General features: G+C 46.3%; 12 protein-coding genes across 12 annotated transcripts; 4 read left to right on the plus strand and 8 right to left on the minus strand.

Moving 5' to 3' along the window:
- Positions 1 to 225: 225 nt before the first annotated feature.
- On the minus strand, positions 226 to 1,509 carry LOC147068761 (uncharacterized). The gene has a single exon (XM_085951779.1). The coding sequence runs from the start codon at positions 1,059 to 1,061 to the stop codon at positions 354 to 356; it is 708 nt and encodes a 235-aa protein (XP_085807905.1). The 5' UTR covers positions 1,062 to 1,509; the 3' UTR covers positions 226 to 353.
- A 1,415-nt stretch (positions 1,510 to 2,924) lies between these two features.
- LOC147068762 (histone H2B-like) lies at positions 2,925 to 3,299 on the minus strand. Its single transcript, XM_085951781.1, has one exon. It carries the CDS (start codon positions 3,297 to 3,299, stop codon positions 2,925 to 2,927), a length of 375 nt encoding a protein of 124 aa, XP_085807907.1.
- Positions 3,300 to 3,622: 323 nt separating this feature from the next.
- On the plus strand, positions 3,623 to 4,013 carry LOC147068763 (histone H2A). Its single transcript, XM_085951780.1, has one exon. It carries the CDS (start codon positions 3,623 to 3,625, stop codon positions 3,995 to 3,997), a length of 375 nt encoding a protein of 124 aa, XP_085807906.1. The 3' UTR covers positions 3,998 to 4,013.
- A 428-nt stretch (positions 4,014 to 4,441) lies between these two features.
- On the minus strand, positions 4,442 to 5,440 carry LOC147068764 (histone H3). The gene has a single exon (XM_085951782.1). It carries the CDS (start codon positions 5,438 to 5,440, stop codon positions 5,030 to 5,032), a length of 411 nt encoding a protein of 136 aa, XP_085807908.1. The 3' UTR covers positions 4,442 to 5,029.
- A 506-nt stretch (positions 5,441 to 5,946) lies between these two features.
- On the plus strand, positions 5,947 to 6,258 carry LOC147068765 (histone H4). Its single transcript, XM_085951783.1, has one exon. It carries the CDS (start codon positions 5,947 to 5,949, stop codon positions 6,256 to 6,258), a length of 312 nt encoding a protein of 103 aa, XP_085807909.1.
- A 1,949-nt stretch (positions 6,259 to 8,207) lies between these two features.
- Positions 8,208 to 9,491, minus strand: LOC147068766 (uncharacterized). Its single transcript, XM_085951773.1, has one exon. It carries the CDS (start codon positions 9,041 to 9,043, stop codon positions 8,336 to 8,338), a length of 708 nt encoding a protein of 235 aa, XP_085807899.1. The 5' UTR covers positions 9,044 to 9,491; the 3' UTR covers positions 8,208 to 8,335.
- A 1,415-nt stretch (positions 9,492 to 10,906) lies between these two features.
- On the minus strand, positions 10,907 to 11,281 carry LOC147068767 (histone H2B-like). The gene has a single exon (XM_085951775.1). The coding sequence runs from the start codon at positions 11,279 to 11,281 to the stop codon at positions 10,907 to 10,909; it is 375 nt and encodes a 124-aa protein (XP_085807901.1).
- A 323-nt stretch (positions 11,282 to 11,604) lies between these two features.
- Positions 11,605 to 11,995, plus strand: LOC147068768 (histone H2A). Its single transcript, XM_085951774.1, has one exon. The coding sequence runs from the start codon at positions 11,605 to 11,607 to the stop codon at positions 11,977 to 11,979; it is 375 nt and encodes a 124-aa protein (XP_085807900.1). The 3' UTR covers positions 11,980 to 11,995.
- Positions 11,996 to 12,423: 428 nt separating this feature from the next.
- LOC147068769 (histone H3) lies at positions 12,424 to 13,422 on the minus strand. The gene has a single exon (XM_085951776.1). The coding sequence runs from the start codon at positions 13,420 to 13,422 to the stop codon at positions 13,012 to 13,014; it is 411 nt and encodes a 136-aa protein (XP_085807902.1). The 3' UTR covers positions 12,424 to 13,011.
- A 506-nt stretch (positions 13,423 to 13,928) lies between these two features.
- On the plus strand, positions 13,929 to 14,240 carry LOC147068770 (histone H4). Its single transcript, XM_085951777.1, has one exon. The coding sequence runs from the start codon at positions 13,929 to 13,931 to the stop codon at positions 14,238 to 14,240; it is 312 nt and encodes a 103-aa protein (XP_085807903.1).
- Positions 14,241 to 16,189: 1,949 nt separating this feature from the next.
- Positions 16,190 to 17,473, minus strand: LOC147068771 (uncharacterized). Its single transcript, XM_085951815.1, has one exon. The coding sequence runs from the start codon at positions 17,023 to 17,025 to the stop codon at positions 16,318 to 16,320; it is 708 nt and encodes a 235-aa protein (XP_085807941.1). The 5' UTR covers positions 17,026 to 17,473; the 3' UTR covers positions 16,190 to 16,317.
- Positions 17,474 to 18,888: 1,415 nt separating this feature from the next.
- On the minus strand, positions 18,889 to 19,263 carry LOC147068772 (histone H2B-like). The gene has a single exon (XM_085951786.1). It carries the CDS (start codon positions 19,261 to 19,263, stop codon positions 18,889 to 18,891), a length of 375 nt encoding a protein of 124 aa, XP_085807912.1.
- Between the last annotated feature and the right edge of the window lie 687 nt (positions 19,264 to 19,950).

Consider the following 19,950-nt stretch of genomic DNA (forward strand, 5'->3'; position numbering starts at 1 on the left):
AACCTAATTAAATCAAACCTAACCTAACTCAAAATCAACCAACCAAACCACCAAAATTTTATTTTGAATTTCGTGTTGATTTAAAATTTTACCTAGGTAGGTGAGTGAGTGCAATTTGCGTATTGATACGTGCTCGATATCATTCGACACCTGAATTGTGTTGGTAGCCCTGAAAAGGGCTTTTGTTTCAATAAAATGCGAGCGAACGCGTATTATTCATCTCCATCTCTATCCTCATTCATCTCGTCTATTGTCGTCGTCGTCGTCATCCACCCGAGATACCCCCCCTTCCCGGGCTGCCGTCGTCGCATCATCGTCATCGTGATGATTAGATTAGATTCGATCACGGCGTCTTACTTCTTCGCAGCGGCTTTCTTCGCGGCGGGCTTCTTCGCAGCGGCCTTCTTGGGCTTTGGCGCCTTCGGCTTCTTCGTGGGCGGCTTGGCGGACTTTTTCGCCTTGGTCGGCGTCTTGGGCTTGGCGGCCTTCTTGGCGGCGGGGGCGGCCTTCTTGGGAGAGGCAGCTTTCTTGGCGGCTGCGGCCGATCTGGCCGCGGTTTCAAGAGGGGCCGACGACTTTCTCATGGCGGTCGCGGGCTTCTTCTTTGCGGCTGCCGCCGAAGACTTGCCTCCGCCGGCTGCGGCGCCCTTCTTCTCCTTGGATGAGGCGGGGCGCGATTTCTTCGCGGCGGGCTTCTTACCGGAGGTGGAGCCGCCCGCCGATTTGGCCTTGCCGGCTTCCAGTTTGAACGAACCGGAGGCCCCCTTGCCCTTGGTCTGCACTAGGGCGCCGGATTCGACGGCACCCTTCAGGTATTTCTTGATGAAGGGCGCCAGCTTGTCGGCGTCCACCTTGTAGTTGGCCGAGATGTATTTTTTTATCGCCTGCAGGGAGGATCCGGCGCGCTCTTTCAGCTCTTTGATGGCGCTGTTGACCATCTCAGAGGTCTTGGGATGCGTCGGCTTGACCTTGGGCTTCTTCGCGGCTTTGCCTGCTGCCGATTTCTTCGCAGGGGTAGAGGGCACCGGCGAAGCGGTGACGGGTGCTGCTGTATCTGCCATCTTTGCGTTATTCGATTGATTGAATAATAGAATGAAATATAATATTAAATTATATTGTATCGCGGCGTATATTCTGCTTGCTTGCTTGCTATCTATCTGTACGATGCGCTAGAGTGAAACGACTCGAACGGCTCGCGGATTGTATACGGCGAGAGCGAGACGGGTGCCGCAGTACCGATGTGCGAACGCCGCTCTCAGAGATGATGTCCGTCTAGATCGGCGATTTTAGTCACGAATTGCACCGGCATTTTTGCTTCGATCTCTCGATATTTTTCAATTTTTCGCGGCCGCCGCCCTAGCGAGGGGGCTCAGGGGCGGGCGGTCGCGCCGCCCACCGATCTGTCTGTCGTTTCAAAGCGGGCGAATGGTCGCGAGTCTGTCCTCGGGCTCGCGGGATGCGTTTCAAATTGGAATTGTGTCCGCGCGCGCACATAACGTGTCGGGAAAATGGCCGTAGATTCGTTAAGAATTATCAGATTCCAACGATCGAGCCTTCGTCCGGCGCGTCGATATACCTCCTCGCGGTTGCGATCGGCCGCGGGCCCCTGGCGCCCCCACGGGCGTCGCGATCCGCCCCCGAGTCGGCCGGAGTTAGCACAAGACGATCGCGGCATACAAACATTACTCGTATCGGGCGAAGACGACGGCGGCGGCCCCGCGGTGCTCGATGCAGTCCGCAGTGTTCACGAAGGAGCAGCAGGCGACGATGGTGCATGGTATTGTGCACGATGGTAAATAAAGAAGCACGACATGAGAATAGAATGTTCAATTCGAATAATTACTTACCTAACAATGGATTGCGATAGGTACGGCGCGATCGGTCGCTCGCTCGCTCACTGCGCCTCCCTCCCTCCCTCCCTCCCGCGATAGATAGATATCGTAAATAAATAGTTATAATCAATTAATTAATTAATTAAATAATTAATTAAATAATTAAATATGATAATATAATATTATGAGTGTGTTTAATATGACCGATGCAAAGCATACTGGCATGTAACAACGCACATATGAGAGTAGAAAACCATAGCAGCCGAAATCGACAACCATAACCATAAGTGCGAGACCGAAACACGAATTACTAATGTCATTGTTACTATTAAGTACCTATATGAAATCAAATATGAAGACATTGGACACTGGAAGGATTATTTTAAGATATCGATCGGGGGGGGGGGGATTCGGAATAAACTATTCCCGAAATTATGTGTCATGTACGTACGTACGTACGTACCAAAAAATCTATCGTACAATGCAAAATTATCCGATTCGCATTATTTATGTATCGCAGGTCCATCCGTTGAAGGATCGATGAAAATCCTCCACGCACAGACGATAATCGAGATAACAAACAGATGTGTAATATTATGTACCTAAATCTAATGTGATATTTTCTTTTTCAGATGCACGCACGCATGCATTCACCTAAGATGTATGGATAATATTATCAATAGTATAATGATGACTTATTGTTCTACTTACTGACTTACTTAGGTGGGTACTGTTGTACTTAATAATAATAAAATAATATTCACAGATAGATTGATTCTTATTATTTTCCTATCAAATCATCCTTCGTGGCGGGCTTAGTTAGTTATCTAGTCTAGTTTATAATATGGTGTTGGATAATGATATAATTATAAGCGCAGATACAAGATAATTATTGTAACAAATATTCGTATTATTATTATTACAATAGGTAGGCAGTCAGTCGATTTATTTATTTTTCCTGCTTGGCATAATATTAATAGCGATAATGAGACTAGCGAAACATGCGATTCGATCAATTCGATTTGAAAATATTGGCGGCCCTTAAAAGGGCCTTTGCTGGTTTTTTTTCTTCTTTCTTCATTTTCATGGACTTCACTTGGAGCTGGTGTATTTGGTGACTGCCTTTGTTCCTTCGCTGACGGCGTGCTTGGCGAGCTCTCCGGGCAGAAGGAGCCTGACGGCGGTCTGGATCTCCCTGCTGGTGATGGTGGAGCGCTTGTTGTAGTGGGCGAGGCGCGACGCTTCGGCGGCGATCCTCTCGAAGATGTCGTTGACGAAGCTGTTCATGATGCTCATCGCCTTACTGGAGATTCCGGTGTCGGGGTGCACCTGCTTGAGCACCTTGTAGATGTAGATTGCGTAACTCTCCTTCCTCCTCCTCTTTGTCTTCTTCTTGTCTCCCTTGGAGATGTTCTTCTGGGCTTTGCCGGATTTCTTGGCGGCCTTTCCGCTAGTCTTGGGCGGCATGATGATCGGCGATGGGTATTACGATACAATACGGATATATAGATAGATTAGGTAGGTGCGGTGTCAATCGGCGGCGGTGGCTCGAGTGAGAATCTGCCGAAATTTTTTTTTTTTACCGCTTGCCATCGCTGTGTAGAGCGAACGGCGCGCGGCTTTGCGGGTCGCGTGATGCGGCGCACGTCTCCCGCTACGGGCGCACCGCACGCCATCACAAAATAGAGCTTTGGATATCCCTGAGTGAGCTTTCTTCAAAGGACCGTCCGTCGATTCAGATCGACGCGCATCTTTCGCACAGTTAATTTTCAACACTACCACATCTCGCCATGTCTGGTCGCGGAAAAGGCGGTAAAGTCAAGGGAAAGGCAAAGTCTCGTTCGAATCGCGCCGGACTCCAGTTCCCCGTCGGTCGCATACACAGACTCCTGCGCAAGGGAAACTACGCCGAGAGGGTGGGCGCTGGTGCGCCGGTGTACCTGGCCGCCGTCATGGAATACCTCGCCGCCGAAGTACTCGAGTTGGCGGGAAACGCGGCCCGCGACAACAAGAAGACCAGGATCATCCCTCGTCATTTGCAGCTCGCCATCCGCAACGACGAGGAGCTGAACAAGCTGCTCTCCGGTGTCACCATCGCCCAGGGAGGAGTGCTGCCCAACATCCAGGCGGTGCTCTTGCCCAAGAAGACTGAGAAGAAGGCGTAAAAAAAAATAAATAAAAAAAAAAAAATCGTATCTTCTATGATTACATGCAATAATCCATCTATCGTCGTACAAAAGGCCCTTTTCAGGGCCGCCATTTTTATTCAAATCCGACTGGTAGCGAACGTGTCGAGCTCGTTATTGTTGCTTATAAAATTGATTGAAATAATTATTCATCGAAAGTAGGTAGTATTCAAATTGTTATTATTATAGGTATTAATTAGCAATGAATGCGCACAGAGAGAACTGTCCATATTACAATAAATGTTCTGGAAATTCAAAATTTGAAAATACATCTAAAATAAGTAAGTAGGTAGGTAGGTATATAATTTCGTAGTAATTAATGAGGAGATAGAGATGCGATGTGTCGATCTCTTGTTTGTTTAAACTACTCGTATGGTGTGGCGGTTTCAGTTTTAAATAGTTTTGTAGGATAATGATTGTGATATATGTATTTATATAGGTGAGGAGCATCTATTGATTATATCTATATAACGTGTTTAGCGACATTATTATAATTAATTAATTAATTAATTAATTGTGGTAGATGGACGGCGAGATAATATGACAAGGTATGGATGGTGGTGGACTGACGGATAGAAAACGCGTTTTGATAAGAGATTGGTGCGTTTTCTAAAATAATAGGTAATATAAGGAGGCTGTTTAATTAATATTATGTGGGTAGATATTATTTAATGAATCTCGCCTCACACACAACGCACTACGTACGCAGCGTTGCGTTATTATTAGATGGTGAGTATATTTTATCTAATCAACTGCTTAATTGATCAATTACATACAACAAACGCAATATTACTAACAAACCTATTTTTATCCAAAAATAGTGGAACACGCAGGATGATAATAATATATTATACTTGGATAAATAGGTATATATAAATATATTATTATAGGCACATAACGGCCGATCGCTCGCTCACGGTTGCGTAAACATTCGAATGTCAAAAAATTTGCGGCCCTGAAAAGGGCCTTTTGCGATAGGTATGATAAATATTATTTTTTTTTTTTTAATTCTTAAGCGCGTTCGCCGCGGATTCGTCTCGCCAGCTGGATATCTTTGGGCATGATGGTGACGCGTTTGGCGTGGATGGCGCAAAGGTTCGTGTCCTCGAATAGACCGACGAGGTACGCCTCGCTGGCCTCCTGCAGCGCCATGACGGCCGAGCTCTGGAAGCGCAGATCGGTCTTGAAATCTTGAGCGATCTCGCGCACCAGTCGCTGGAAGGGCAGCTTGCGGATGAGGAGCTCAGTGCTCTTCTGATAACGGCGGATCTCACGGAGAGCGACCGTACCGGGCCTGTAACGATGGGGCTTCTTCACGCCCCCTGTGGCCGGCGCGCTTTTCCTCGCGGCCTTCGTGGCGAGCTGTTTGCGGGGAGCTTTTCCACCGGTGGATTTTCGGGCAGTCTGCTTGGTACGAGCCATGTCTTCTTCTTCAAAGTAGTAGGTTCTGAAACGAGCGTTCAACGAGAAGTGTGCACGCGATCCCGCAGACGGGGTGACTATATAGAGAGATCCGCTCGCTGCGATTGGTCGATGCGGTCGCCTTCGGCTGAACAGTGGGGGTGATCATTTTTGTCGGCGTATCGTTTTGAGGTCGAAATATTGCCTGAAAGTTAATTTTTTTTGAAAATATCTCTTTTTATTCTATTCCGCAATTATTAATTATAGCCGTTATCTTTATTGCGCACTCGCTTTGCGCGAAATGCGCAGCGCTGGGCGTGGTTGCGCCGCGACGCGCCAGAGCGAGACGCACTCGCCCGCGCCTTGATTTCGCAAGGAAGCGAGCGAGACGTCGCATACGCGCGAGACGAGCGTCTATAAAAGAGACGTCGCAGGGAGCAAAATTTTATAATTCGTCTAGCGGCCGCAGTGAGCGCATCGCATCGTTTCGATTTTTGACATCATCCACTTTTTGACACTCATACAAGATGACCGGTCGCGGTAAAGGAGGAAAGGGATTGGGAAAAGGGGGCGCCAAGCGTCACAGGAAGGTTCTTCGCGATAACATCCAGGGCATCACGAAGCCTGCGATCCGTCGTCTGGCTCGTCGCGGCGGAGTCAAGCGCATATCTGGCTTGATTTACGAAGAGACCCGAGGAGTCCTGAAGGTGTTCCTCGAGAACGTCATCAGGGACGCCGTCACCTACACGGAGCACGCGAAGAGGAAGACCGTCACCGCCATGGACGTCGTGTACGCCCTGAAGAGACAGGGTCGCACCCTGTACGGTTTCGGCGGCTAAGCTGGCCAATATAATGCCTTTCATCGTATCGTCTCGTCTAGATACAATACAGACTGACTACGCATAATGATGGATGAGTGGGTTGGTTTTTATGCTACGCCCGCTTAACTATTATTATGTGAATATATCTATCTACTCACATACAAACGGCCCTTTTCAGGGCCACCATGTCTATTTCGTTCGATCCGTTTGCATTCGTATAGTATCGCAGTAATAATGCATGCAGCTGTTGTTCGGTTAGGTTAGGTTTGATTTGATTACGTTAGGTTAGGTTTGATTTGATTTGATTTGATTAGGTTAGGTTTGATTTGGTTAGGTTAGGTTTGTTCGGTTAGGCTAGGTTTGATTTGGTTAGGTTAGGTTTGTTCGGTTAGGTTGGGTTTGATTTGATTTGATTAGGTTAGGTTTATTCGGTTAGGTTAGGTTTGATTTGGTTAGGTTAGGTTAGGTTTGTTCGGTTAGGTTGGGTTTGATTTGATTTGATTAGGTTAGGTTTATTCGGTTAGGTTAGGTTTGATTTGGTTAGGTTAGGTTTGTTCGGTTATGTTGGGTTTGATTTGGTTAGGTTAGGTTTGTTCGGTTAGGTTGGGTTTGATTTGGTTAGGTTAGGTTAGGTTTGTTCGGTTAGGTTAGGTTTGATTTGGTTAGGTTAGGTTTGTTCGGTTAGGTTGGGTTTGATTTGATTAGGTTAGGTTTGATTTGATTAGGTTAGGTTAGGTTTGTTCGGTTAGGTTAGGTTTGATTTGGTTAGGTTAGGTTTGTTCGGTTAGGTTGGGTTTGATTTGATTAGGTTAGGTTTGTTCGGTTAGGCTAGGTTTGATTTGATTAGGTTAGGTTTGTTCGGTTAGGTTGGGTTTGATTTGATTAGGTTAGGTTTGTTCGGTTAGGCTAGGTTTGATTTGATTAGGTTAGGTTTGTTCGGTTAGGTTAGGTTTGATTTGATTAGGTTAGGTTTGTTCGGTTAGGTTAGGTTTGTTAACCGACTGACCCGACGTTGGCTTAATTGTGTTAAATGCCCCGATCAGTCTTTGAACGTTTTGTGTTTTCTGTCTACTTTTTTCATATATAAAATCGTTTTTTCAATTAATATTTGATAATAAAGAAATCCCGAATCCCGAGAAAAGATCGGAATTTCCCGAAATTTTTAAAATTCCCGTCGGGTAATTCCCGAAACCCAACTCTAGTCACAACTACATTATCTGAAGTCTGAACATAATTAATTTCATATTTGAACGAATAATGGAATTTTAAAAATTTCGGGAAATTCCGATCTTTTCTCGGGATTCGGGATTTCTTTATTATCAAATATTAATTGAAAAAACGATTTTATATATGAAAAAAGTAGACAGAAAACACAAAACGTTCAAAGACTGATCGGGGCATTTAACACAATTAAGCCAACGTCGGGTCAGTCGGTTAACAAACCTAACCTAACCGAACAAACCTAACCTAATCAAATCAAACCTAACCTAACCGAACAAACCTAACCTAATCAAATCAAACCTAGCCTAACCGAACAAACCTAACCTAATCAAATCAAACCCAACCTAACCGAACAAACCTAACCTAACCAAATCAAACCTAACCTAACCGAACAAACCTAACCTAACCTAACCAAATCAAACCCAACCTAACCGAACAAACCTAACCTAACCAAATCAAACCTAACCTAACCGAACAAACCTAACCTAACCAAATCAAACCTAACCTAACCGAACAAACCTAACCTAATTAAATCAAACCTAACCTAACTCAAAATCAACCAACCAAACCACCAAAATTTTATTTTGAATTTCGTGTTGATTTAAAATTTTACCTAGGTAGGTGAGTGAGTGCAATTTGCGTATTGATACGTGCTCGATATCATTCGACACCTGAATTGTGTTGGTAGCCCTGAAAAGGGCTTTTGTTTCAATAAAATGCGAGCGAACGCGTATTATTCATCTCCATCTCTATCCTCATTCATCTCGTCTATTGTCGTCGTCGTCGTCATCCACCCGAGATACCCCCCCTTCCCGGGCTGCCGTCGTCGCATCATCGTCATCGTGATGATTAGATTAGATTCGATCACGGCGTCTTACTTCTTCGCAGCGGCTTTCTTCGCGGCGGGCTTCTTCGCAGCGGCCTTCTTGGGCTTTGGCGCCTTCGGCTTCTTCGTGGGCGGCTTGGCGGACTTTTTCGCCTTGGTCGGCGTCTTGGGCTTGGCGGCCTTCTTGGCGGCGGGGGCGGCCTTCTTGGGAGAGGCAGCTTTCTTGGCGGCTGCGGCCGATCTGGCCGCGGTTTCAAGAGGGGCCGACGACTTTCTCATGGCGGTCGCGGGCTTCTTCTTTGCGGCTGCCGCCGAAGACTTGCCTCCGCCGGCTGCGGCGCCCTTCTTCTCCTTGGATGAGGCGGGGCGCGATTTCTTCGCGGCGGGCTTCTTACCGGAGGTGGAGCCGCCCGCCGATTTGGCCTTGCCGGCTTCCAGTTTGAACGAACCGGAGGCCCCCTTGCCCTTGGTCTGCACTAGGGCGCCGGATTCGACGGCACCCTTCAGGTATTTCTTGATGAAGGGCGCCAGCTTGTCGGCGTCCACCTTGTAGTTGGCCGAGATGTATTTTTTTATCGCCTGCAGGGAGGATCCGGCGCGCTCTTTCAGCTCTTTGATGGCGCTGTTGACCATCTCAGAGGTCTTGGGATGCGTCGGCTTGACCTTGGGCTTCTTCGCGGCTTTGCCTGCTGCCGATTTCTTCGCAGGGGTAGAGGGCACCGGCGAAGCGGTGACGGGTGCTGCTGTATCTGCCATCTTTGCGTTATTCGATTGATTGAATAATAGAATGAAATATAATATTAAATTATATTGTATCGCGGCGTATATTCTGCTTGCTTGCTTGCTATCTATCTGTACGATGCGCTAGAGTGAAACGACTCGAACGGCTCGCGGATTGTATACGGCGAGAGCGAGACGGGTGCCGCAGTACCGATGTGCGAACGCCGCTCTCAGAGATGATGTCCGTCTAGATCGGCGATTTTAGTCACGAATTGCACCGGCATTTTTGCTTCGATCTCTCGATATTTTTCAATTTTTCGCGGCCGCCGCCCTAGCGAGGGGGCTCAGGGGCGGGCGGTCGCGCCGCCCACCGATCTGTCTGTCGTTTCAAAGCGGGCGAATGGTCGCGAGTCTGTCCTCGGGCTCGCGGGATGCGTTTCAAATTGGAATTGTGTCCGCGCGCGCACATAACGTGTCGGGAAAATGGCCGTAGATTCGTTAAGAATTATCAGATTCCAACGATCGAGCCTTCGTCCGGCGCGTCGATATACCTCCTCGCGGTTGCGATCGGCCGCGGGCCCCTGGCGCCCCCACGGGCGTCGCGATCCGCCCCCGAGTCGGCCGGAGTTAGCACAAGACGATCGCGGCATACAAACATTACTCGTATCGGGCGAAGACGACGGCGGCGGCCCCGCGGTGCTCGATGCAGTCCGCAGTGTTCACGAAGGAGCAGCAGGCGACGATGGTGCATGGTATTGTGCACGATGGTAAATAAAGAAGCACGACATGAGAATAGAATGTTCAATTCGAATAATTACTTACCTAACAATGGATTGCGATAGGTACGGCGCGATCGGTCGCTCGCTCGCTCACTGCGCCTCCCTCCCTCCCTCCCTCCCGCGATAGATAGATATCGTAAATAAATAGTTATAATCAATTAATTAATTAATTAAATAATTAATTAAATAATTAAATATGATAATATAATATTATGAGTGTGTTTAATATGACCGATGCAAAGCATACTGGCATGTAACAACGCACATATGAGAGTAGAAAACCATAGCAGCCGAAATCGACAACCATAACCATAAGTGCGAGACCGAAACACGAATTACTAATGTCATTGTTACTATTAAGTACCTATATGAAATCAAATATGAAGACATTGGACACTGGAAGGATTATTTTAAGATATCGATCGGGGGGGGGGGGATTCGGAATAAACTATTCCCGAAATTATGTGTCATGTACGTACGTACGTACGTACCAAAAAATCTATCGTACAATGCAAAATTATCCGATTCGCATTATTTATGTATCGCAGGTCCATCCGTTGAAGGATCGATGAAAATCCTCCACGCACAGACGATAATCGAGATAACAAACAGATGTGTAATATTATGTACCTAAATCTAATGTGATATTTTCTTTTTCAGATGCACGCACGCATGCATTCACCTAAGATGTATGGATAATATTATCAATAGTATAATGATGACTTATTGTTCTACTTACTGACTTACTTAGGTGGGTACTGTTGTACTTAATAATAATAAAATAATATTCACAGATAGATTGATTCTTATTATTTTCCTATCAAATCATCCTTCGTGGCGGGCTTAGTTAGTTATCTAGTCTAGTTTATAATATGGTGTTGGATAATGATATAATTATAAGCGCAGATACAAGATAATTATTGTAACAAATATTCGTATTATTATTATTACAATAGGTAGGCAGTCAGTCGATTTATTTATTTTTCCTGCTTGGCATAATATTAATAGCGATAATGAGACTAGCGAAACATGCGATTCGATCAATTCGATTTGAAAATATTGGCGGCCCTTAAAAGGGCCTTTGCTGGTTTTTTTTCTTCTTTCTTCATTTTCATGGACTTCACTTGGAGCTGGTGTATTTGGTGACTGCCTTTGTTCCTTCGCTGACGGCGTGCTTGGCGAGCTCTCCGGGCAGAAGGAGCCTGACGGCGGTCTGGATCTCCCTGCTGGTGATGGTGGAGCGCTTGTTGTAGTGGGCGAGGCGCGACGCTTCGGCGGCGATCCTCTCGAAGATGTCGTTGACGAAGCTGTTCATGATGCTCATCGCCTTACTGGAGATTCCGGTGTCGGGGTGCACCTGCTTGAGCACCTTGTAGATGTAGATTGCGTAACTCTCCTTCCTCCTCCTCTTTGTCTTCTTCTTGTCTCCCTTGGAGATGTTCTTCTGGGCTTTGCCGGATTTCTTGGCGGCCTTTCCGCTAGTCTTGGGCGGCATGATGATCGGCGATGGGTATTACGATACAATACGGATATATAGATAGATTAGGTAGGTGCGGTGTCAATCGGCGGCGGTGGCTCGAGTGAGAATCTGCCGAAATTTTTTTTTTTTACCGCTTGCCATCGCTGTGTAGAGCGAACGGCGCGCGGCTTTGCGGGTCGCGTGATGCGGCGCACGTCTCCCGCTACGGGCGCACCGCACGCCATCACAAAATAGAGCTTTGGATATCCCTGAGTGAGCTTTCTTCAAAGGACCGTCCGTCGATTCAGATCGACGCGCATCTTTCGCACAGTTAATTTTCAACACTACCACATCTCGCCATGTCTGGTCGCGGAAAAGGCGGTAAAGTCAAGGGAAAGGCAAAGTCTCGTTCGAATCGCGCCGGACTCCAGTTCCCCGTCGGTCGCATACACAGACTCCTGCGCAAGGGAAACTACGCCGAGAGGGTGGGCGCTGGTGCGCCGGTGTACCTGGCCGCCGTCATGGAATACCTCGCCGCCGAAGTACTCGAGTTGGCGGGAAACGCGGCCCGCGACAACAAGAAGACCAGGATCATCCCTCGTCATTTGCAGCTCGCCATCCGCAACGACGAGGAGCTGAACAAGCTGCTCTCCGGTGTCACCATCGCCCAGGGAGGAGTGCTGCCCAACATCCAGGCGGTGCTCTTGCCCAAGAAGACTGAGAAGAAGGCGTAAAAAAAAATAAATAAAAAAAAAAAAATCGTATCTTCTATGATTACATGCAATAATCCATCTATCGTCGTACAAAAGGCCCTTTTCAGGGCCGCCATTTTTATTCAAATCCGACTGGTAGCGAACGTGTCGAGCTCGTTATTGTTGCTTATAAAATTGATTGAAATAATTATTCATCGAAAGTAGGTAGTATTCAAATTGTTATTATTATAGGTATTAATTAGCAATGAATGCGCACAGAGAGAACTGTCCATATTACAATAAATGTTCTGGAAATTCAAAATTTGAAAATACATCTAAAATAAGTAAGTAGGTAGGTAGGTATATAATTTCGTAGTAATTAATGAGGAGATAGAGATGCGATGTGTCGATCTCTTGTTTGTTTAAACTACTCGTATGGTGTGGCGGTTTCAGTTTTAAATAGTTTTGTAGGATAATGATTGTGATATATGTATTTATATAGGTGAGGAGCATCTATTGATTATATCTATATAACGTGTTTAGCGACATTATTATAATTAATTAATTAATTAATTAATTGTGGTAGATGGACGGCGAGATAATATGACAAGGTATGGATGGTGGTGGACTGACGGATAGAAAACGCGTTTTGATAAGAGATTGGTGCGTTTTCTAAAATAATAGGTAATATAAGGAGGCTGTTTAATTAATATTATGTGGGTAGATATTATTTAATGAATCTCGCCTCACACACAACGCACTACGTACGCAGCGTTGCGTTATTATTAGATGGTGAGTATATTTTATCTAATCAACTGCTTAATTGATCAATTACATACAACAAACGCAATATTACTAACAAACCTATTTTTATCCAAAAATAGTGGAACACGCAGGATGATAATAATATATTATACTTGGATAAATAGGTATATATAAATATATTATTATAGGCACATAACGGCCGATCGCTCGCTCACGGTTGCGTAAACATTCGAATGTCAAAAAATTTGCGGCCCTGAAAAGGGCCTTTTGCGATAGGTATGATAAATATTATTTTTTTTTTTTTAATTCTTAAGCGCGTTCGCCGCGGATTCGTCTCGCCAGCTGGATATCTTTGGGCATGATGGTGACGCGTTTGGCGTGGATGGCGCAAAGGTTCGTGTCCTCGAATAGACCGACGAGGTACGCCTCGCTGGCCTCCTGCAGCGCCATGACGGCCGAGCTCTGGAAGCGCAGATCGGTCTTGAAATCTTGAGCGATCTCGCGCACCAGTCGCTGGAAGGGCAGCTTGCGGATGAGGAGCTCAGTGCTCTTCTGATAACGGCGGATCTCACGGAGAGCGACCGTACCGGGCCTGTAACGATGGGGCTTCTTCACGCCCCCTGTGGCCGGCGCGCTTTTCCTCGCGGCCTTCGTGGCGAGCTGTTTGCGGGGAGCTTTTCCACCGGTGGATTTTCGGGCAGTCTGCTTGGTACGAGCCATGTCTTCTTCTTCAAAGTAGTAGGTTCTGAAACGAGCGTTCAACGAGAAGTGTGCACGCGATCCCGCAGACGGGGTGACTATATAGAGAGATCCGCTCGCTGCGATTGGTCGATGCGGTCGCCTTCGGCTGAACAGTGGGGGTGATCATTTTTGTCGGCGTATCGTTTTGAGGTCGAAATATTGCCTGAAAGTTAATTTTTTTTGAAAATATCTCTTTTTATTCTATTCCGCAATTATTAATTATAGCCGTTATCTTTATTGCGCACTCGCTTTGCGCGAAATGCGCAGCGCTGGGCGTGGTTGCGCCGCGACGCGCCAGAGCGAGACGCACTCGCCCGCGCCTTGATTTCGCAAGGAAGCGAGCGAGACGTCGCATACGCGCGAGACGAGCGTCTATAAAAGAGACGTCGCAGGGAGCAAAATTTTATAATTCGTCTAGCGGCCGCAGTGAGCGCATCGCATCGTTTCGATTTTTGACATCATCCACTTTTTGACACTCATACAAGATGACCGGTCGCGGTAAAGGAGGAAAGGGATTGGGAAAAGGGGGCGCCAAGCGTCACAGGAAGGTTCTTCGCGATAACATCCAGGGCATCACGAAGCCTGCGATCCGTCGTCTGGCTCGTCGCGGCGGAGTCAAGCGCATATCTGGCTTGATTTACGAAGAGACCCGAGGAGTCCTGAAGGTGTTCCTCGAGAACGTCATCAGGGACGCCGTCACCTACACGGAGCACGCGAAGAGGAAGACCGTCACCGCCATGGACGTCGTGTACGCCCTGAAGAGACAGGGTCGCACCCTGTACGGTTTCGGCGGCTAAGCTGGCCAATATAATGCCTTTCATCGTATCGTCTCGTCTAGATACAATACAGACTGACTACGCATAATGATGGATGAGTGGGTTGGTTTTTATGCTACGCCCGCTTAACTATTATTATGTGAATATATCTATCTACTCACATACAAACGGCCCTTTTCAGGGCCACCATGTCTATTTCGTTCGATCCGTTTGCATTCGTATAGTATCGCAGTAATAATGCATGCAGCTGTTGTTCGGTTAGGTTAGGTTTGATTTGATTACGTTAGGTTAGGTTTGATTTGATTTGATTTGATTAGGTTAGGTTTGATTTGGTTAGGTTAGGTTTGTTCGGTTAGGCTAGGTTTGATTTGGTTAGGTTAGGTTTGTTCGGTTAGGTTGGGTTTGATTTGATTTGATTAGGTTAGGTTTATTCGGTTAGGTTAGGTTTGATTTGGTTAGGTTAGGTTAGGTTTGTTCGGTTAGGTTGGGTTTGATTTGATTTGATTAGGTTAGGTTTATTCGGTTAGGTTAGGTTTGATTTGGTTAGGTTAGGTTTGTTCGGTTATGTTGGGTTTGATTTGGTTAGGTTAGGTTTGTTCGGTTAGGTTGGGTTTGATTTGGTTAGGTTAGGTTAGGTTTGTTCGGTTAGGTTAGGTTTGATTTGGTTAGGTTAGGTTTGTTCGGTTAGGTTGGGTTTGATTTGATTAGGTTAGGTTTGATTTGATTAGGTTAGGTTAGGTTTGTTCGGTTAGGTTAGGTTTGATTTGGTTAGGTTAGGTTTGTTCGGTTAGGTTGGGTTTGATTTGATTAGGTTAGGTTTGTTCGGTTAGGCTAGGTTTGATTTGATTAGGTTAGGTTTGTTCGGTTAGGTTGGGTTTGATTTGATTAGGTTAGGTTTGTTCGGTTAGGCTAGGTTTGATTTGATTAGGTTAGGTTTGTTCGGTTAGGTTAGGTTTGATTTGATTAGGTTAGGTTTGTTCGGTTAGGTTAGGTTTGTTAACCGACTGACCCGACGTTGGCTTAATTGTGTTAAATGCCCCGATCAGTCTTTGAACGTTTTGTGTTTTCTGTCTACTTTTTTCATATATAAAATCGTTTTTTCAATTAATATTTGATAATAAAGAAATCCCGAATCCCGAGAAAAGATCGGAATTTCCCGAAATTTTTAAAATTCCCGTCGGGTAATTCCCGAAACCCAACTCTAGTCACAACTACATTATCTGAAGTCTGAACATAATTAATTTCATATTTGAACGAATAATGGAATTTTAAAAATTTCGGGAAATTCCGATCTTTTCTCGGGATTCGGGATTTCTTTATTATCAAATATTAATTGAAAAAACGATTTTATATATGAAAAAAGTAGACAGAAAACACAAAACGTTCAAAGACTGATCGGGGCATTTAACACAATTAAGCCAACGTCGGGTCAGTCGGTTAACAAACCTAACCTAACCGAACAAACCTAACCTAATCAAATCAAACCTAACCTAACCGAACAAACCTAACCTAATCAAATCAAACCTAGCCTAACCGAACAAACCTAACCTAATCAAATCAAACCCAACCTAACCGAACAAACCTAACCTAACCAAATCAAACCTAACCTAACCGAACAAACCTAACCTAACCTAACCAAATCAAACCCAACCTAACCGAACAAACCTAACCTAACCAAATCAAACCTAACCTAACCGAACAAACCTAACCTAACCAAATCAAACCTAACCTAACCGAACAAACCTAACCTAATTAAATCAAACCTAACCTAACTCAAAATCAACCAACCAAACCACCAAAATTTTATTTTGAATTTCGTGTTGATTTAAAATTTTACCTAGGTAGGTGAGTGAGTGCAATTTGCGTATTGATACGTGCTCGATATCATTCGACACCTGAATTGTGTTGGTAGCCCTGAAAAGGGCTTTTGTTTCAATAAAATGCGAGCGAACGCGTATTATTCATCTCCATCTCTATCCTCATTCATCTCGTCTATTGTCGTCGTCGTCGTCATCCACCCGAGATACCCCCCCTTCCCGGGCTGCCGTCGTCGCATCATCGTCATCGTGATGATTAGATTAGATTCGATCACGGCGTCTTACTTCTTCGCAGCGGCTTTCTTCGCGGCGGGCTTCTTCGCAGCGGCCTTCTTGGGCTTTGGCGCCTTCGGCTTCTTCGTGGGCGGCTTGGCGGACTTTTTCGCCTTGGTCGGCGTCTTGGGCTTGGCGGCCTTCTTGGCGGCGGGGGCGGCCTTCTTGGGAGAGGCAGCTTTCTTGGCGGCTGCGGCCGATCTGGCCGCGGTTTCAAGAGGGGCCGACGACTTTCTCATGGCGGTCGCGGGCTTCTTCTTTGCGGCTGCCGCCGAAGACTTGCCTCCGCCGGCTGCGGCGCCCTTCTTCTCCTTGGATGAGGCGGGGCGCGATTTCTTCGCGGCGGGCTTCTTACCGGAGGTGGAGCCGCCCGCCGATTTGGCCTTGCCGGCTTCCAGTTTGAACGAACCGGAGGCCCCCTTGCCCTTGGTCTGCACTAGGGCGCCGGATTCGACGGCACCCTTCAGGTATTTCTTGATGAAGGGCGCCAGCTTGTCGGCGTCCACCTTGTAGTTGGCCGAGATGTATTTTTTTATCGCCTGCAGGGAGGATCCGGCGCGCTCTTTCAGCTCTTTGATGGCGCTGTTGACCATCTCAGAGGTCTTGGGATGCGTCGGCTTGACCTTGGGCTTCTTCGCGGCTTTGCCTGCTGCCGATTTCTTCGCAGGGGTAGAGGGCACCGGCGAAGCGGTGACGGGTGCTGCTGTATCTGCCATCTTTGCGTTATTCGATTGATTGAATAATAGAATGAAATATAATATTAAATTATATTGTATCGCGGCGTATATTCTGCTTGCTTGCTTGCTATCTATCTGTACGATGCGCTAGAGTGAAACGACTCGAACGGCTCGCGGATTGTATACGGCGAGAGCGAGACGGGTGCCGCAGTACCGATGTGCGAACGCCGCTCTCAGAGATGATGTCCGTCTAGATCGGCGATTTTAGTCACGAATTGCACCGGCATTTTTGCTTCGATCTCTCGATATTTTTCAATTTTTCGCGGCCGCCGCCCTAGCGAGGGGGCTCAGGGGCGGGCGGTCGCGCCGCCCACCGATCTGTCTGTCGTTTCAAAGCGGGCGAATGGTCGCGAGTCTGTCCTCGGGCTCGCGGGATGCGTTTCAAATTGGAATTGTGTCCGCGCGCGCACATAACGTGTCGGGAAAATGGCCGTAGATTCGTTAAGAATTATCAGATTCCAACGATCGAGCCTTCGTCCGGCGCGTCGATATACCTCCTCGCGGTTGCGATCGGCCGCGGGCCCCTGGCGCCCCCACGGGCGTCGCGATCCGCCCCCGAGTCGGCCGGAGTTAGCACAAGACGATCGCGGCATACAAACATTACTCGTATCGGGCGAAGACGACGGCGGCGGCCCCGCGGTGCTCGATGCAGTCCGCAGTGTTCACGAAGGAGCAGCAGGCGACGATGGTGCATGGTATTGTGCACGATGGTAAATAAAGAAGCACGACATGAGAATAGAATGTTCAATTCGAATAATTACTTACCTAACAATGGATTGCGATAGGTACGGCGCGATCGGTCGCTCGCTCGCTCACTGCGCCTCCCTCCCTCCCTCCCTCCCGCGATAGATAGATATCGTAAATAAATAGTTATAATCAATTAATTAATTAATTAAATAATTAATTAAATAATTAAATATGATAATATAATATTATGAGTGTGTTTAATATGACCGATGCAAAGCATACTGGCATGTAACAACGCACATATGAGAGTAGAAAACCATAGCAGCCGAAATCGACAACCATAACCATAAGTGCGAGACCGAAACACGAATTACTAATGTCATTGTTACTATTAAGTACCTATATGAAATCAAATATGAAGACATTGGACACTGGAAGGATTATTTTAAGATATCGATCGGGGGGGGGGGGATTCGGAATAAACTATTCCCGAAATTATGTGTCATGTACGTACGTACGTACGTACCAAAAAATCTATCGTACAATGCAAAATTATCCGATTCGCATTATTTATGTATCGCAGGTCCATCCGTTGAAGGATCGATGAAAATCCTCCACGCACAGACGATAATCGAGATAACAAACAGATGTGTAATATTATGTACCTAAATCTAATGTGATATTTTCTTTTTCAGATGCACGCACGCATGCATTCACCTAAGATGTATGGATAATATTATCAATAGTATAATGATGACTTATTGTTCTACTTACTGACTTACTTAGGTGGGTACTGTTGTACTTAATAATAATAAAATAATATTCACAGATAGATTGATTCTTATTATTTTCCTATCAAATCATCCTTCGTGGCGGGCTTAGTTAGTTATCTAGTCTAGTTTATAATATGGTGTTGGATAATGATATAATTATAAGCGCAGATACAAGATAATTATTGTAACAAATATTCGTATTATTATTATTACAATAGGTAGGCAGTCAGTCGATTTATTTATTTTTCCTGCTTGGCATAATATTAATAGCGATAATGAGACTAGCGAAACATGCGATTCGATCAATTCGATTTGAAAATATTGGCGGCCCTTAAAAGGGCCTTTGCTGGTTTTTTTTCTTCTTTCTTCATTTTCATGGACTTCACTTGGAGCTGGTGTATTTGGTGACTGCCTTTGTTCCTTCGCTGACGGCGTGCTTGGCGAGCTCTCCGGGCAGAAGGAGCCTGACGGCGGTCTGGATCTCCCTGCTGGTGATGGTGGAGCGCTTGTTGTAGTGGGCGAGGCGCGACGCTTCGGCGGCGATCCTCTCGAAGATGTCGTTGACGAAGCTGTTCATGATGCTCATCGCCTTACTGGAGATTCCGGTGTCGGGGTGCACCTGCTTGAGCACCTTGTAGATGTAGATTGCGTAACTCTCCTTCCTCCTCCTCTTTGTCTTCTTCTTGTCTCCCTTGGAGATGTTCTTCTGGGCTTTGCCGGATTTCTTGGCGGCCTTTCCGCTAGTCTTGGGCGGCATGATGATCGGCGATGGGTATTACGATACAATACGGATATATAGATAGATTAGGTAGGTGCGGTGTCAATCGGCGGCGGTGGCTCGAGTGAGAATCTGCCGAAATTTGACTTGACTTTGGATATTCCTAGGTTATGGGGTTCCTGCACTTTCGTAGCTGATCCCCTTCATCTCTGGGATTTCATCTCTAGTATAGGTTTAGCTGAGTTTACGTGTGCGATTTTAGTTCGGATCTTGAGGAGATCTTTGTGAGGTTTATTTGTCCTCATGACTGCAATTGGTGTTGTTGTAAAAGTAGAAAGATTTTATGATTTAAAATAGGTTAAGTGCTTTTAAGTAAAGCAAGAAGAAAAAAATTTTTTTTTTTTTTTTTTTTTTTAGAATTTCCCCCCAACATCCCCACTCGAGCCACCGCCCGGACCACCTGGATCCTCCCTCGCGATATCCCTCCACCCGCCGATCGTCCGCCGCCGCAGACCCTCCGGTACCCAGACTTCTAATCCGGTGACTTCAGGGGAGGAGGAGTTTTGAGTTGGCTTCAGGGCGTTGTTCCAGACATCGGAAATCCTCCAGACATCGGGAAATTTTCGGCCGGACCCATTCCATGCCAGCCCGCCTGTCAGCCGGTTTTTAGAGGCGATCACCACACCAGCTCCAAGCGAAGCTCCAAGTGAAGTCGAAGAAGAGAGG

The sequence above is a fragment of the Rhyacophila brunnea genome, unplaced genomic scaffold, assembly GCF_057557595.1.
Source record: "Rhyacophila brunnea isolate RB1 unplaced genomic scaffold, BYU_Rbru_1.0 scaffold_252, whole genome shotgun sequence".
NCBI lineage: Eukaryota > Metazoa > Arthropoda > Insecta > Trichoptera > Rhyacophilidae > Rhyacophila > Rhyacophila brunnea.

Excerpts from the sequence above, each read along its gene's own strand:
- LOC147068762 (XM_085951781.1), bottom strand. The coding sequence starts at position 3,299 with ATGCCGCCCAAGACTAGCGGAAAGGCCGCCAAGAAATCCGGCAAAGCC.
- LOC147068761 (XM_085951779.1), bottom strand. The coding sequence starts at position 1,061 with ATGGCAGATACAGCAGCACCCGTCACCGCTTCGCCGGTGCCCTCTACC.
- LOC147068764 (XM_085951782.1), bottom strand. The coding sequence starts at position 5,440 with ATGGCTCGTACCAAGCAGACTGCCCGAAAATCCACCGGTGGAAAAGCT.
- LOC147068769 (XM_085951776.1), bottom strand. The coding sequence starts at position 13,422 with ATGGCTCGTACCAAGCAGACTGCCCGAAAATCCACCGGTGGAAAAGCT.
- LOC147068771 (XM_085951815.1), bottom strand. The coding sequence starts at position 17,025 with ATGGCAGATACAGCAGCACCCGTCACCGCTTCGCCGGTGCCCTCTACC.
- LOC147068767 (XM_085951775.1), bottom strand. The coding sequence starts at position 11,281 with ATGCCGCCCAAGACTAGCGGAAAGGCCGCCAAGAAATCCGGCAAAGCC.
- LOC147068765 (XM_085951783.1), top strand. The coding sequence starts at position 5,947 with ATGACCGGTCGCGGTAAAGGAGGAAAGGGATTGGGAAAAGGGGGCGCC.
- LOC147068770 (XM_085951777.1), top strand. The coding sequence starts at position 13,929 with ATGACCGGTCGCGGTAAAGGAGGAAAGGGATTGGGAAAAGGGGGCGCC.
- LOC147068768 (XM_085951774.1), top strand. The coding sequence starts at position 11,605 with ATGTCTGGTCGCGGAAAAGGCGGTAAAGTCAAGGGAAAGGCAAAGTCT.
- LOC147068772 (XM_085951786.1), bottom strand. The coding sequence starts at position 19,263 with ATGCCGCCCAAGACTAGCGGAAAGGCCGCCAAGAAATCCGGCAAAGCC.
- LOC147068766 (XM_085951773.1), bottom strand. The coding sequence starts at position 9,043 with ATGGCAGATACAGCAGCACCCGTCACCGCTTCGCCGGTGCCCTCTACC.
- LOC147068763 (XM_085951780.1), top strand. The coding sequence starts at position 3,623 with ATGTCTGGTCGCGGAAAAGGCGGTAAAGTCAAGGGAAAGGCAAAGTCT.